Below are 17113 nucleotides of genomic sequence, written 5' to 3' on the forward strand. Positions count from 1 at the left end.
ATTTTTTTTGTGCGTTTGTTCTATAGCGGGAGTGAAGTCTCTCTCTCCCTTCCCTTTTGGGTTTTCTGAGCTCTTGATCTATCCACATTACTAGTGGCTGGGACAGAGGAGAGGATTCCATAGACCTTCATTGAAAGAACACAGTTCTTTGCCTCATGAGCTCCCACCTCTTTCCTTCTCAATCAATTGTAGCTTCGTCTGATCCCTAAAGTTCTAAACAGAAACTCCAACTCTGTGAGGAGGAGGCTTTAGATGCCATAATCCCCACTGAAAGCAAGCCCAACTCTTGCATCTTTTAAGTAAAGCACTGGCATTCCCTTCCTTCTCCCACCTAGAAGCCCAAATCCCACACTAAACCATCAGATTCCTAGCAAAGTTCTTCCCCCAAATTTCCTTTGTTCCGCTGTGATTTACTTCCCTTGTTACACTGTGATTTACTCACCCCTTTGTCAGTGAGACTCTTTAGAAAGAGTTTGCCACCACGGAAGACCCCTAACTCCTAATCTGATGGATTTCTTCTGGGGAGGTTGTGAGCAGAGTAGAGGAACTGGGAGCACAATACACTGACCACACTAGCAAAAGACAGTGTACCCAAGGTTTTGTCAGACTTTGGTCAGCCAATAACTAGACAGCTGCTATACGTAGGATTTTTAGCTCTAAAACTTTTTGCAAGCAGGAGTGTAGTGTTTTTATGTAGAAACTATTTGAAATCTGTTTTCAAGTACTGCAGGGAGACCTGAGGAAATGGAATATACATATATTCAAAGGGAGATGGTTGTGATTTTTGGCTTGTCAACTTTAACAGTCTCTTCAGACTGCAAGTTGCAAAGAGATTTAGTAACAAGAAAATCAATATTTAATAAGATGGTTGATGTCACCTGAAGGAGTTGATTCTACATGGGTGTTCATAGAATCATAGAATATGAGGGTTGGAAGGGACCTCAGGAGGTCATCTAGTCCAACCCCCTCCTCAAAGCAAGACCAATCCCCAACTCAATCTGTTGTTTTTTACTGTGTTCTTTACTTATATTTCCTACACTGCCACTGACTGGCTTTGTGACCCCAGGGAAGTTCCTTAACTTGCGTTCCAGTTTCTCAACCTTTACAATTAGGATAATCTTACCTAGTTCTACAAAAGCTAAGCCCACAACAGTCCCCACTCAGAATGATCTCCCTAGCTAAGAGATGCTGGCCTTTAGTCCTGACTCACTTGCAATAATGGTAGGTTGTCCCATTGTACACTAGTTTGGATGGTGCTGTGCTGTAGTTTGGTATAACTGTGCTGCTCTCCATTTGGCCTGCCCTACACTGGGACATACCAGTGCCATTCCCTTCTGTTTAGGATTGCTTCAGCCCAATTCTGCTGTGCCACTGTCACATGTGGGGTAAAGGGCCTGTTACAGTGGGAATGCAATAGATGGTTCTATGCCCATGTCACTACACGGTGTATGGGCAGCTGCAAGTTGCCAGTCTAGTGGGAGTGCGCCCACACTGAGATTTGAAGCTGTGCCGCAGGTCCTTCCCCTTTTTGGGAGGGGCACACAAGGCAACTGTAGCCTGAGTCAGGCTCTGGCTGGGAGCCCAAGGTGTAGCTTGTTGTGCAGTTCCTATGGAGATGGGGGAGTACTGACCCTCATCCAACGCAGCAATAATTCCAGCTTCCACTGCAGTTCTCCAGCGGCTTTCTCAGAAGGAAAAGCAAGAAGTATCCTCTCCTAGAGGTAAAGCATTCAAATGACTATGAACTCCCTGTTCTGTGGGAAAAGTGGGTTGCTTTATATTTTAGTTTTAGTATATTAATGTTAATAGAAAGGGCAGGGAGTAATGTCCTGCAGGCCTGACTCATACAGACTGCAGAGCAACAGGTGTAAAGATTTCAAAACTAAATCCAAAATGAACATTCTAGGTTTTTCATAATTGCTAGGTACTATGTGCATGACTGATTGTAACAGAGGCTAGAGATCAGAACTTTAAGAGGGTAAGAAGGTTACATTCCTCTGCCAGAGAAATTGAGGTATTTTTTTTAAATGAAAACTGGTGCAGATATGAAAATGCAAATGTAATTTGCAGGCAAGCAGCATGGCGGGACAAGACATTTCAGCATAGCTTTTATAGCACAATTTAAAATGGGGACAAAGTGCCATCTCATCAGCAGCTATTCAGTAAAGACCTGACACAGATTCCATAAAGGGAGAGGGGATGGGGAACATAAACAGACCTAGCATTAGATACAGCAGTACTAGGTCCATAAACTAGAGGAAATCTGGTATCCTCACCACAGTAGGTCCCCTTGTTATCAGAGAGGGACCAAGCATTGAATGGGTATGGAGAATAAACTACTCACATACAGAAATGGCAGCTTTCTAGCTTATGGTTGAGATACAATGGTGGGCAGAGGGGGGGGGGGGAAGTATGCACCACCACAACCCAACCTGTACCTAGTAAATACAAGGTAAATATTTATTTTGAAAATAAAATTCATTGGTCTCCAGGATTACAGTTCTTGCAGTTTTCATGAGTCCAACGTTAATTTAAAGGTAGTAAAAGGGAATGGTGACAAAAGAATTGTACATAAGTAGACTACTCAATTTATAAATTTGGCCCAACAATAGGGCAGCAACCCCTCTCTATACAAAAAAACCCATGGAATTTGTAATGACTAGAAGAAGGCACCCACACAAGAATAGGAGCTATAAGAATCACACCAGAACATTGGGTAAACCACAAGAAGGACAAGACACTTGTTATGGGTTTTAATCAGGCCGCAACTTTATTGTATAGATGCCTGGGACTACACGGCAGATAAAGTGTATAGTGCAGGTAAATCCATGCTTATTCAAATCAATTCTCTGGGGCTTCCACCAGCCCCCCTTTGTTTAATCCATGCTTATTCAAATCAATTTTCCGGGGCTTCCACCAGCCCCCCTCTTTGTTTCCATCCAGGTTCCCCAGGTTCCATCCATGGCTTGGACCTTAACATTCACCAGCCTTGTAAGAGGGTTAAGGAGGGCTATGAGAACGGGAAGGTGAGGGGGGTAGTGTTGACTCCCTGCCATACCAATCATAGGTGTCCCTCAACCCCCTCTCCCGTTCTGTTCCTTTATCCAGTACCTCCTTTTAAGTAATTTACTTAAGGCCATCTATCTGGTCACTGAACATCAGCCCAATATTACAAAATAAGTTGCGACATATGGCCTACCACCTTTTCTATTCACCAGAAAAGATCCTCCCTCATACCTGCTATGAGGAAGGTGAAAAAAACCACATTCCACCAAAGCCAAATCTGGTGGTGCAGGAAAAATTCCTTCCCAGCCCCCCTTTAAAAAGGGGAACTAGCATAATACCGACAGCAGGTCCTAATCCAGCCTGCCATTCGCCTCCACTAGGGGAGGGAGGGTAGGTGCTGGCTTCCTCGCTGCTTGGACATAGAGACTTGCCCCATCCAGGTTTCGTACCTTTATGCACATTCCTGGTTGGAGTGGGGTGGGGTGGGGGGAGTCATTGCTGCAAAGCTGACCACCGAGCACCTTTTACAGCAGTTTCTGACCTTTTTCCTCTCCCCATGCCAACCACAAAGCGGAGCTGCCCTTCTTTGGGTAAGCCCAGACAAATTCTGCCCCCCTTTAGTTGTGGTGTAGTCATATGACAGAGGGCAGATTGCCACCTGTTGAGGCAACAGAACTTCCTTTGGTAGCCTGGGAAGTCTCCCATCTAGGTTCTTACTGACCAGTCCCAATGTCAGTTATGCGATCTGATGAAATCACAGCTCAAGCATTGGGCCTGCTTCTGTACATACTGAGGATGGCCTTTACCCAGCTGCCTCATCTAAACATAGGTAAGATTGCAAGATATAAGATTGACAGCAAGGTATTTTTAAGACACGAACTATATATAAAATGGGCCTGGAATCAGGCTTCTGGATCTAAATACCCCACTGAGCATAGGGGGAGTTGGGAGTGGGTTTCAGATCTGAATCCAAGTTTGAATTTTGAATTTTACAGTTTGCATCCATCTCTACTAAGAATTAATTAGATCACTTCACATATCTCTTTAGTTCACTGAATTTCTAGGTGGCTCTAACACAGCTGGTGTAACCAAGTATCGTTGCTGCAATGATGACCACAGCTTATTTAACACCAAGTCCTCACACTGTTAAACAATGGCAACTAGAGAGTTTAGGACTCCTTGGAGAAAACACAGTGAAATCCAGCAAAGTGTCTTCCAGTAAAATCCAGACCACTGGGAGCTTGAACACAAGGTTCAGCACTTGGACACCTATCGCAAACAAATCATTCAACAAGCAGGTAAGTTACAGTCTGGTAGAATTCAGAGTAGCAGCCGTGTTAGTCTGTATTCGCAAAAAGAAAAGGAGTACTTGTGGCACCTTAGAGACTAACCAATTTTCATAGGCTCAACTATCATGAAATGCACTGGTGCACATTGCCACATATCTTGAAACACCTCCAATGTGCACTTGCACAAGCAATGACAAGGAAACATCTTATAAAATATGCACTGATGCATGTTCATGTAAATTAGATCAGAAACCAACCTCACATTTTAAAAATATTACATCAACATCTCCTTGTCTTTTAACTGCTGCATCTTCATTTTCTTTGGTCATTTAACAGAAATGGGGCAGGGACTGTCTGTTATATCTCTGTACTGTTACTGACACAGTGGGGCCGTGGCTTCTAGGAGCTACTACAATACAAATAACTACTAAAAATAAAACGACAAACTGCTTCCTCGAGGCAAAGTATTTACTGCCATGATGTCTGACAGGAATTACACCTGTGAGGACCAAGGACTATTCATAGCAATAAGCACTGTGGCCATTAGCAAGCACATGATTGGCTCTATAACAATATTCAGGTACAATGGCATTACACATCTTTAATTTTTTTTAAATTACAGATTTATACATTGTTTCAATGTTTTTTTAACAAATTTTCTTTTTCCTTTAATCAAATCTGATGCTGCTCTTAACTAAATGGGACTATATTCCCCAAAGGCCTCATCCAACAGGCATTGCTGTGGCCTGGCACTAGGCTGATATACTCAGAAATTGCTCATTTTACCTGCAGAGGAAAGTGTAAAAGAATAAAAGACCTTGCTGAGTAGCAATTGGAGTAGATAGAGTGAGAGGAAGTGGACTCTATCCTCTTAGAACAGCGTAGTTTGATCTCCCTCTTGTACAGGGGTTTTGAACTAAGGGAGAGAGTCATTCCCACAGAACCCAAGGCCAAGGAGAAGGAAAATTCCCTCTGTTTCGTCTTAATGGTCCTTCTGATCTGTCCGTAATGATGTTAAGGATGGTGATTGTCAAGGCCACAATTTTCCTAACTGCTGCTGCTGCTTCAGGCTGCAGGCGTAGCAGAAGTCACTGCTGGCTGTTGCTGCCGGCAGGGACTGCTAATTGCGCTGCTAAGAAAGCCATTGCCGTGGTGACCTTTAGAGTGCTGCTGCTGCTGCTTTTCCAGGTGGACACTTTTCTGTTCTTTTTCTCAGGTAGCTTCTGTTCTTCCACAAAGCCTCAACCCCACTACACTCAGCCTGCTCGCTGTGGGCCTTATATGCTGGTTTCTCTCTCAAGGTCTGATCATTAACATTATTTATGAGCCTGGCTCAGCCAATCAGCTTCCAGATATTAGCATAATTGCTATTTTTTTCTAGCTCCTCCCCATTATGTCATACTTATTTTTAGACAGCTAAGCTCCTCCCTCTGATACCATCAGGTAAAGCTCCTCCTCTTGAGGTCTTGGGAGAAATGCTGTGTCATTCCCTATTAGTTGCTGGAACCATACCCTGACCCGGTGTCTTTCATAGAGGAATATTGCGTCTGCCATTTTGGATTTCTAACTTTAAATGATCACAAATTACTATTTATCTAAAGCCTTAATCTTAAAACTAACTACTGTTTTATGCAAGTCAAAGTGTCCTGATGCTATTGCCACCTTAATTATATCCATGGGGAAGAGGTGAAATTTTTACACTATTTAAACCCCTTTTTCAGTTTTTCTCTGTTGGTCTCTGTCAAAGTGCTGCAAGGTTTTTCAAAACAGCTAAAAGCAAAATCTCTTGTTACAGTGTCTGTGCAGGACATGACTGTGGTGCAAGCTGGTATGCTGTAGATTCATACTGTGGCTTGCCTTGCCGTGACTTGTCATATAGACAAGCCTCCAATTCATAGGTACATGAACTATGGGTCTGGGGGGGGGGGCGCTGCAGCACCCCCTGGCTTGAAGTGTTTTCCATCATATACAGGGTTACAGTTTGGTTCAGTGGCTGTCAGCACCCCTGTCCAGTTTAATTTCTATCTACTAGGGTCACACTGCCTCCCTAAGCATCATTATACATGCATCAGACTTGTACAGGGCTGCATAACATACTGAATGAGATACGGAAATACTCTGTTTCCTTTCAGCTCTTTCAGGAAAGAGTTAGTCTCATAAGCCATTGGTTTGATCTGTGGACAGACAAGCAGCGCAAACAATTCCTCCACACAATGTTGATGAGATGCAGTAAATCACAACTGAAGTAAGTTTGATACAAGGACTAGCTTAGTGTTGTCTTTCCAAACAAGCAGGTATGTATGAATATGGATGTTACATAAAACACACATCAAACCAATTCTGTAATGAGATTTGCCCAGGGGGATCCCTGTAACCTTGTGGTATCCAGGTGAAGTCGTTGAGGGTTTAACACTCGTGCAGGTGTCACCCAGATGGATCTGATTGGGACCTGAAATTGTACCTATCTTTTTAAAGAGGGCCCTGTCAGTTTGGTTTAAAAAGGACACTGTCAGATTCATAAGACCTAAAAATTAACATTGTACCAAAACTGAGAGAAAGCGTGTAGATATTTGTCTAGTGCAGGCCTGAGGCTCCAGATTCTCCATCTTTTCCCCTTTTCATTGCATCAGTAGGGAAATAAGAAAAAAAATCTCTATCGCCTTTCCATCTAGTATTATATATTATCGGGTGAGCACTGTCCGTGTGATCAATGCTGTGCAGAACATGGAGCAGACAAGGTTCCTTTTCCAAAGAGCTCACAATGAATGTTGCAGTTTATAGGTGGGTGGGCAGACTGCTTTGCTTTGCTTGTGCAGAGACTCACTGGAGTCAGTGTGGTTCCATGTGGGCACAACAGCCTGCTCCATGTTATATTGCATAATCAGATCCCAAAGATTCAGCTTTGCAAGGTACTGAACACAAAGAGTTCCCACTGGCTCCTAATGGGAGCAGAGGGAGCTCTGTACCTCACAGGACCAGGTTTTAGTCAGCTCTTATAAACCAAGGGCCTAATCATGACATCCTTTATACACTGACTTCTATTGGTCTGTGTGTGGGTAAGGGTTTACAGAGTTGTTTCCTGGCCACTTGTGATTATTAAAAATGAGAGAGATCTTTCACTCTTTCCCTGGACGTCTTGATCCTTTCCCATCCAAACATCTGGATTGATTTGTGTGTTTGTGACCCATTGGATCACAGAAGCCCCCTTGGGACTGCCACCTGATGTACCCAGGTTACTTCTGCCCCTGCTTTCCTGCCCTGTCAGCTTAGGACTTCAGTGCCCTGCCTGGTTTGAACCAGACCCGCTAGCCTGCTGCAAACCCAGACCCAGGTCTGAACCATGTCCCCTAACAGCTGTAGGTTTAACTGAAAGCAGCTTACAGAAGTGTACCTTTCTTTAACACTCAGATGCCCCGCTCCCAATGGGGTCCAAACCTGAAATAAATCCATTTTACCCTGTATAAAGCGTATACAGGGTAAACTCAAATTGTTTGCCCTCTATAACAATGACAGAGAGATATGCACAGCTGTTTGTTCCCCCCCCCCCAGGTATTAATACATACTCTGGGTTAATTAATAAGTAAAAAGTGATTTTATTAAATACAGAAAGTAGGATTTAAATGGTTCCAAGTAGTAACAGACAGAACAAAGTAAATTACCAAGCAAAATAAAATAAAACACGCAAATCTAAGCCTAATACAGTAATAAAACTGAATACAGATAAAATCTCACTCTCCGAGATGTTTCAATATGTTTCTTTCACAGACTGGATGCCTTCCTAGTCTGGGCACAGTCCTTTCCCCTGGTACAGCCCTTGTTCCAGCTCAGGTGGTAGCTAGGGGATTTCTCATGATGGCTGCCTCCGTTTGTTCTCTTCCACCCACTTATATATCTTTTGCATAAGGCGGGAATCCTTTGTCCCTCTCTGGGTTCCCACTCCCTCCTTCTCAATGGAAAAGTACCAGCTTAAAGATGGAGTCCAGTTCAGCTGACATGATCACATGTCACTGTAAGACTTCATTATTCACTTGCCAGCACACACGTATACAGGAAGACTTGCAAGTAAAACAGAGCCATCTACAGACAATTGTCCTGGTTAATGGAAGCCATCAAGATTCCAAACCACCATTAATGGCCCACACTTTGCATAATTACAGTAGGCCCTCAGAGTTATATTTTATATTTCTAGTTTCAGATACAAGAGTGATACATTTATACAAATAGGATGACCACACTCAGTAGATTATAAGCTTTGTAATGATACCTTACAAGAGACCTTTTGCAAGAAGCATATTCCAATTACATTATATTCACACTAATTAGCATATTTTTATAAAATCATATAGAATGTGTCAGTGTTCTTCACATAGATAATTTGCCTATTATCCAGGGCCTAATAGTTTCTTTATTGACAAGAGTCATCTCTCAAACTCCTGACCTACTAGATTACTAATAATAGAAAATGGCTACTACAAATACAAAGGTTCAACTCTTTCCAGTCTTCTGGAGAGCAATAAAACCAATCTAGTGATATAAGGGCCAGTGATATAAACATAAGTGGTTCTGATGAAATGACCACACTCTTGGCATAGTTTTGTTTGGTTTGCAAGACATACAGTTCACTAGTTACAACAATGCGATGCTCCTCTTTACATAAAAGTCTAGATTTGCCCTCAAAATGTTGCATTATGTCACTGAGTTGCGATGCTATCAATAGAGAAATGGTCAAGTAATTGAATCATAGAATCATAGAATATCAGGGTTGGAAGGGACCCCAGAAGGTCATCTAGTCCAACCCCCTGCTCGAAGCAGGACCAATTCCCAGTTAAATCATCCCAGCCAGGGCTTTGTCAAGCCTGACCTTAAAAACCTCTAAGGAAGGAGATTCTACCACCTCCCTAGGTAACGCATTCCAGTGTTTCACCACCCTCTTAGTGAAAAAGTTTTTCCTAATATCCAATCTAAACCTCCCCCACTGCAACTTGAGACCATTACTCCTCGTTCTGTCATCTGCTACCATTGAGAACAGTCTAGAGCCATCCTCTTTGGAACCCCCTTTCAGGTAGTTGAAAGCAGCTATCAAATCCCCCCTCATTCTTCTCTTCTGCAGGCTAAACAATCCCAGCTCCCTCAGCCTCTCCTCATAACTCATGTGTTCCAGACCCCTAATCATTTTTGTTGCCCTTCGCTGGACTCTCTCCAATTTATCCACATCCTTCTTGAAGTGTGGGGCCCAAAACTGGACACAGTACTCCAGATGAGGCCTCACCAATGTCGAATAGAGGGGAACGATCACGTCCCTCGATCTGCTCGCTATGCCCCTACTTATACATCCCAAAATGCCATTGGCCTTCTTGGCAACAAGGGCACACTGCTGACTCATATCCAGCTTCTCGTCCACTGTCACCCCTAGGTCCTTTTCCGCAGAACTGCTGCCTAGCCATTCGGTCCCTAGTCTGTAGCTGTGCATTGGGTTCTTCCGTCCTAAGTGCAGGACCCTGCACTTATCCTTATTGAACCTCATCAGATTTCTTTTGGCCCAATCCTCCAATTTGTCTAGGTCCTTCTGTATCCTATCCCTCCCCTCCAGCATATCTACCACTCCTCCCAGTTTAGTATCATCCGCAAATTTGCTGAGAGTGCAATCCACACCATCCTCCAGATCATTTATGAAGATATTGAACAAAACCGGCCCCAGGACCGACCCTTGGGGCACTCCACTTGACACCGGCTGCCAACTAGACATGGAGCCATTGATCACTACCCGTTGAGCCCGACAATCTAGCCAGCTTTCTACCCACCTTATAGTGCATTCATCCAGCCCATACTTCCTTAACTTGCTGACAAGAATACTGTGGGAGACCGTGTCAAAAGCTTTGCTAAAGTCAAGAAACAATACATCCACTGCTTTCCCTTCATCCACAGAACCAGTAATCTCATCATAAAAGGCGATTAGATTAGTCAGGCATGACCTTCCCTTGGTGAATCCATGCTGGCTGTTCCTGATCACTTTCTTCTCATGCAAGTGCTTCAGGATTGATTCTTTGAGGACCTGCTCCATGATTTTTCCAGGGACTGAGGTGAGGCTGACTGGCCTGTAGTTCCCAGGATCCTCCTCCTTCCCTTTTTTAAAGATTGGCACTACATTAGCCTTTTTCCAGTCATCCGGGACTTCCCCGGTTCGCCACGAGTTTTCAAAGATAATGGCCAATGGCTCTGCAATCACAGCTGCCAATTCCTGCAGCACTCTCGGATGCAACTCGTCCGGCCCCATGGACTTGTGCACGTCCAGCTTTTCTAAATAGTCCGTAACCACCTCTATCTCCACAGAGGGCTGGCCATCTCTTCCCCATTTTGTGATGCCCAGCGCAGCAGTCTGGGAGCTGACCTTGTTAGTGAAAACAGAGGCAAAAAAAGCATTGAGTACATTAGCTTTTTCCACATCCTCTGTCACTAGGTTGCCTCCCTCATTCAGTAAGGGGCCCACACTTTCCTTGGCTTTCTTCTTGACTTAAATTGACTTAAATACATCTTTAATCCCTTCCCAGTGGGTCCCAAAGCACTTTGCAAATTATGCTGTCATAGGAATCACTTCACTCCTAACAATATTCTTCAAAGAGATCTCAGGTTTTCTGAAAGGGAAGACCAACTGGGTGACAGAATAGAATCTCAACAGGATTTTAACTATGGTGAATATCTGTCTCTTCACAGGTTTACCCAAAACTGGTTTGCAGAGACGATTCCAGTGACCAAAGTGGATTTCACCAAAGTGCTGCCACGTTTCATATCTCTGTACATCTTCTCCTTTCTCAGCCCCAGGGAGTTGTGTGCAGCTGCCCAAGTCAACTGGCACTGGAAGTTTATAACTGAACAGGTGTGTTCATTGTAGGCCTGGTCCCACTCCCATGGCAATCAAGAAGAATTTTCTTATTGATGTTGATAGGAATAGGACCGGTAACTGGACATTTACAGCACTTTTAAGGCGCACTGCATACATGAAATGGGAAATCTGGAACAGCATGTTGTAAATAGCATAATTTGCAAAGCAATTTCGTATCTTGTACAGCACTCAGATAAATGCTCAACCTTCTGAAGCATTCCATGTATCTGTCTAGCACACTTAATAATAATTGGAAAGATCTTCTGTACCAGAATTTTCAACTCTTTCACGCACTTGACAAAATAATCTTTTAAACTTTGCTTTATTTAATTCACTATAACAGATTAAATTGTTGGAACCAGCTTCATCCAACCTTAGCAAGAACATCTCAATCTCTAAGAGTATATTACACATAAAGGCATTTATATTTTCTCTTGTCAGAAGCTAATTCTCATTCTACATTTCATTCTGCTGCTTTGCTTCTATACTTAACCCTGCTTTGGCGTTGGTCTTTAAATGCACACATCAAGCAACAGAACAAAATACAAAATTTAGAGCTATGTAGTTAGCTGGATATCCTAAAACTCCGTAATTTATAGAGATTGCTGTGGACCATATGGATACGGATAATGCCAGGGCTTAGCATTTTGGAATATCCACAATGCTACTGTTTGTTTTGGTCTGTCTAAATGCATAGTGTATAGCAATGCTATTTATAGAAATTAAAATAAAATAAATATTGATCTTCAGAAGCTGCTCACAGTGGTATAACAATTAGCCTACTCTTTCTCTTCTCCAGTCCTCTTAGGCCAAATATGACAATCAAAGTAACACGAAAACGCCTTTATTTGCAGGTTTCAGAGTAACAGCCGTGTTAGTCTGTATTCGCAAAAAGAAAAGGAGTACTTGTGGCACCTTAGAGACTAACCAATTTATTTGAGCATAAGCTTTCGTGAGCTACAGCTCACTTCATCGGATGCATACTGTGGAAACTGCAGAAGACTTTATATACACAGAGACCATGAAACAATACCTCCTCCCACCCCACTCTCCTGCTGGTAATGGCTTATCTAAAGTGATCACTCTCCTTACAATGCATATGATAATCAAGTTGGGCCATTTCCAGCACAAATCCAGGTTTTCTCACCCTCCGGCTCCCCCCACACAAACTCATTCTCCTGCTGGTAATAGCCCATCCAAAGTGACAACTCTCTACACAATGTGTATGAAAATCAAGGTGGGCCATTTCCAGCACAAATCCAGGTTTAACCAGAACGTCTGGGGGGTGGGGGGGAGGGGTAGGAAAAAACAAGGGGAAATAGGCTACCTTGCATAATGACTTAGCCACTCCCAGTCTCTATTTAAGCCTAAATTAATAGTATCCAATTTGCAAATTAATTCCAATTCAGCAGTTTCTCGCTGGAGTCTGGATTTGAAGTTTTTTTTGTTTTAAGATAGCGACCTTCATGTCTGTAATTGCGTGACCAGAGAGATTGAAGTGTTCTCCGACTGGTTTATGAATGTTATAATTCTTGACATCTGATTTGTGTCCATTTATTTTTTTACGTAGAGACTGTCCAGTTTGACCAATCTACATGGCAGAGGGGCATTGCTGGCACATGATGGCATATATCACATTGGTGGATGTGCAGGTGAACGAGCCTCTGATAGTGTGGCTGATGTTATTAGGCCCTGTGATGGTGTCCCCTGAATAGATATGTGGGCACAGTTGGCAACGGGCTTTGTTGCAAGGATAGGTTCCTGGGTGAGTGGTTCTGTTGTGTGGTATGTGGTTGTTGGTGAGTATTTGCTTCAGGTTGGGGGGCTGTCTGTAGGCAAGGACTGGCCTGTCTCCCAAGATTTGTGAGAGTGTTGGTTCATCCTTCAGGATAGGTTGTAGATCCTTAATAATGCGTTGGAGGGGTTTTAGTTGGGGGCTGAAGGTGACGGCTAGTGGCGTTCTGTTATTTTCTTTGTTAGGCCTGTCCTGTAGTAGGTGACTTCTGGGTACTCTTCTGGCTCTATCAGTCTATTTCTTCACTTCCGCAGGTGGGTATTGTAGTTGTAAGAATGCTTGATAGAGATCTTATAGGTGTTTGTCTCTGTCTGAGGGGTTGGAGCAAATGCGGTTGTATCGCAGAGCTTGGCTGTAGACAATGGCTCATGTGGTGTGGTCAGGGTGAAAGCTGGAGGCATGTAGGTAGGAATAGCGGTCAGTAGGTTTCCGGTATAGGGTGGTGTTTATGTGACCATCGTTTATTAGCACGATTATTAATTATTATTATTGTAGTGTCCAGGAAGTGGATCTCTTGTGTGGACTGGACCAGGCTGAGGTTGATGGTGGGATGGAAATTGTTGAAATCATGGTGGAATTCCTCAAGGGCTTCTTTTCCATGGGTCCAGATGATGAAGATGTCATCAATATAGCGCAAGTAGAGTAGGGGTTAGGGGACGAGAGCTGAGGAAGCGTTGTTCTAAATCAGCCATAAAAATGTTGGCATACTGTGGGGCCATGCGGGTACCCATAGCAGTGCCGCTGATCTGAAGGTATACATTGTCCCCAAATGTAAAATAGTTATGGGTAAGGACAAAGTCACAAAGTTCAGCCACGACATTATCGGGGATAGTGTTCTTGACGGCTTGTAGTCCATCTTTGTGTGGAATGTTGGTGTAGAGGGCTTCTACATCCATAGTGGCCAGGATGGTGTTATCAGGAAGATCACCCACTACAGGACAGGCCTAACAAATAAAATAACAGAACGCACTAGCCGTCACCTTCAGCCCCCAACTAAAACCCCTCCAACGCATTATTAAGGATCTACAACCTATCCTAAAGGATGACCCAGCACTCTCACAAATCTTGGGAGACAGGCCAGTCCTTGCCTACAGACAGCCCCCCAACCTGAAGCAAATACTCACCAACAACCACATACCACACAACAGAACCACTAACCCAGGAACCTATCCTTGCAACAAAGCCCGTTGCCAACTGTGCCCACATATCTATTCAGAGGACACCATCACAGGGCCTAATAACATCAGCCACACTATCAGAGGCTCGTTCACCTGCACATCCACCAATGTGATATATGCCATCATGTGCCAGCAATGCCCCTCTGCCATGTAGATTGGTCAAACTGGACAGTGTCTACGTAAAAGAATAAATGGACACAAATCAGATGTCAAGAATTATAACATTCATAAACCAGTCGGAGAACACTTCAATCTCTCTGGTCACGCAATTACAGACATGAAGGTCGCTATCTTAAAACAAAAAAACTTCAAATCCAGACTCCAGCGAGAAACTGCTGAATTGGAATTAATTTGCAAATTGGATACTATTAATTTAGGCTTAAATAGAGACTGGGAGTGGCTAAGTCATTATGCAAGGTAGCCTATTTCCCCTTGTTTTTTCCTACCCCTCCCCCCCCCACCCCCCAACGTTCTGGTTAAACTTGGATTTATGCTGGAAATGGCCCACCTTGATTATCATTCACATTGTAGGGAGAGTGGTCACTTTGGATGAACTATTACCAGCAGGAGAGTGAGTCTGTGTGTGTTTGGGGGTGGGGGGGTGAGAAAACCTGGATTTGTGCTGGAAATGGCCCACCTTGATTATCATGCACATTGTAAGGAGAGTGGTCACTTTGGATAAGCTATTACCAGCAGGAGACTGAGTTTGTGTGTGTGTGTGTGTTTTTTTTGGGGGGGGGTGAGAAAACCTGGATTTGTGCTGGAAATGGCCCACCTTGATTTTCATACACATTGTAAGGAGAGTGATCACTTTAGATAAGCTATTACCAGCAGGAGAGTGGGGTGGGAGGAGGTATTGTTTCATGGTCTCGGTGTGTATAATGTCTTCTGCAGTTTCCACAGCATGCATCCGATGAAGTGAGCTGTAGCTCACGAAAGCTTATGCTCAAATAAATTGGTTAGTCTCTAAGGTGCCACAAGTACTCCTTTTCCTTTATTTGCAGATTTCCAGATAACGAAGAATTTTAAAATGAAACATCCCTCCGCTATCCCTTTAAAAAAAACAGAAGAAAAGCAAATGCACCTCTCCCACTTGAATTCATTGACATTGTCTGATTATTCATCCTCAGGAACAGTGCCAGCCTCTTCACATAAGAAAAAGTTGCAACAAGTTGAGGCAGCGGGATCGTGTATTTTTATTTGTTCCTGTAAAAGCACTAGGCACTTCATAAAAAAAAAGAAATCTCTCGAACATATTTATGGAGCTGCCATGTTTGATTTGTACTCAGATACTACGGTGATCAGTGGCAGTATGAAGCCCCAAGATTAAATAGAAAGCTTTTTGTCCTCACTCACATCTTATTGTCTCTCTCTTACCTCCTTCTTGTCTTAAGGACTGTTTGTGGGCGCCAAAGTGTGTTAAGTTCGGATGGTTCCTGCCCTACACTCCAGCAGACTGCGAATATAGCTCCTGGAAGCGACATTATATTGCCTGTGCCACCAGCTTGGATTACTTCACCCCAAGAGAGGCCACTGAAATCTATGGGACCCTCAATGAAGCAAAAGCTGAACATGAGGAGCAGGAAGAAAGGCTAAGAGAAAAATGGCTACGGAAAATGATTTGGGAGAGATTAGCGTTACACAAGAGTCAGTGGTATTAAAATAACGACCTCTTGTGAGATTAACGTTATAATAACAAACACTGTCTTCTGAAAGTGATAAAGCAGCCTAAAGTATTCAAGCAGTCAAAGACCTTTTCTTTAGGAAAACTTAGCTTCGCAGATTTTTTTTAAATTAATATTTAATATCAAAAGAGTAAGAGCTGAAAATGGTAAATATAACAATAGATTTTGTTTCTTCCATGTGGTTGTTTAGTCATATTTTATATACCTGTAGGAAAGGGATAAAAATATTCAGGCTTAATAGTGTCCAGTGGGGTTTCTAGTACATCTCAACTGTGGAAATAATAGAAACCTTAAACTGTCAGTGTGTGGTTGCTGACTTAATTTCTTTCCAGTCTGGCACAAATTGCTTTCCAATTTATGAAAACGAAGATTTGAAAGGAAAAGACCCAATACCAGGATGTCCTGTAGAAATTTTAATTATATCTACAAATACAGCCAATGCATTAAAGGAATCCTTGGTCAAGTTTAGGTCAAAATGTAGGTTTTGTATAAAATTATTTAAATAAAACCTAAGACTAAAAGAAATATTTCCACGGAATTCTAGGATATATCAGACTTTTATTAAACAGTGCTCAGCATATTGAGATTTATGTCTACAAGTCTAATAATCAGTGTATTTTATATTAGATATAGATTGTGATATTTTGTTTGGGCAACATGGTTCTCCCCCCTTCATTAATATTCGTTTGAAAGGATGTCACTATTCAGATAGTTTTCATGGAGAGCACACCTTCAGTGATGTCAAATCCTCAAGTTTTCTCTCAAGTCTCATATTTGGCATTGTTCCTAAACCGCAGCACCTGGAGTCATGTGATTATGTGAGAATCTCAGTTTTCCTTTTTTAAACAGTAGGCTTCTAGTCTTTCCGGTTAGAGAGAAAAACTTGAAAATATGAATCCCAAGTCCTCAAAAATCAGAAGGCAAATGAAAACAGTCCCCATGGTTTTAATCTCATGGCTGTTAAAACATTCTTATGATTTTTTTAAACTAAACTCATTATTTTTTGAACTATTCAGGTTGTCAACACTACTTTCATTTCAGGTATTAATATAAGACAACTTCATTTTAGTAGAATGACCAATTCCTAGCCAAAAATGAGGAGGACTTTTCAGGCAGGATGTTCAGTTTAGATAAAAATCTAAAGACTGCCCTGTAAAACTAACATGCTAATTTTCATATGGATTATTTCCCTAGTTACTGCATTGTTTCTCCTGTTAGTGTGTACTTACCCAGCAGTGGAAATGCATGGAATTGAACAGCAGTGTCTGGTGATGTTTATT

General features: G+C 42.6%; 1 protein-coding gene across 1 annotated transcript in view; it reads left to right on the forward strand.

Annotated features, from left to right (window-relative positions):
• Positions 1–97: 97 nt before the first annotated feature.
• The window catches only part of ECT2L (epithelial cell transforming 2 like), a 60168-nt gene continuing 43152 nt past the window's right edge, over positions 98–17113 (forward strand). The window contains exons 1-4 of the mRNA XM_073337461.2: positions 98–4304; positions 6428–6540; positions 11007–11169; positions 15543–15795. Coding sequence (XP_073193562.2) covers positions 4113–4304; positions 6428–6540; positions 11007–11169; positions 15543–15795 — 721 coding nt within the window. The 5' untranslated portion in view covers positions 98–4112. The remainder of the gene's footprint in view (positions 4305–6427; positions 6541–11006; positions 11170–15542; positions 15796–17113) is intronic.

This window comes from Lepidochelys kempii, chromosome 3 (assembly GCF_965140285.1).
Source record: "Lepidochelys kempii isolate rLepKem1 chromosome 3, rLepKem1.hap1, whole genome shotgun sequence".
Classification (NCBI taxonomy): domain Eukaryota; kingdom Metazoa; phylum Chordata; order Testudines; family Cheloniidae; genus Lepidochelys; species Lepidochelys kempii.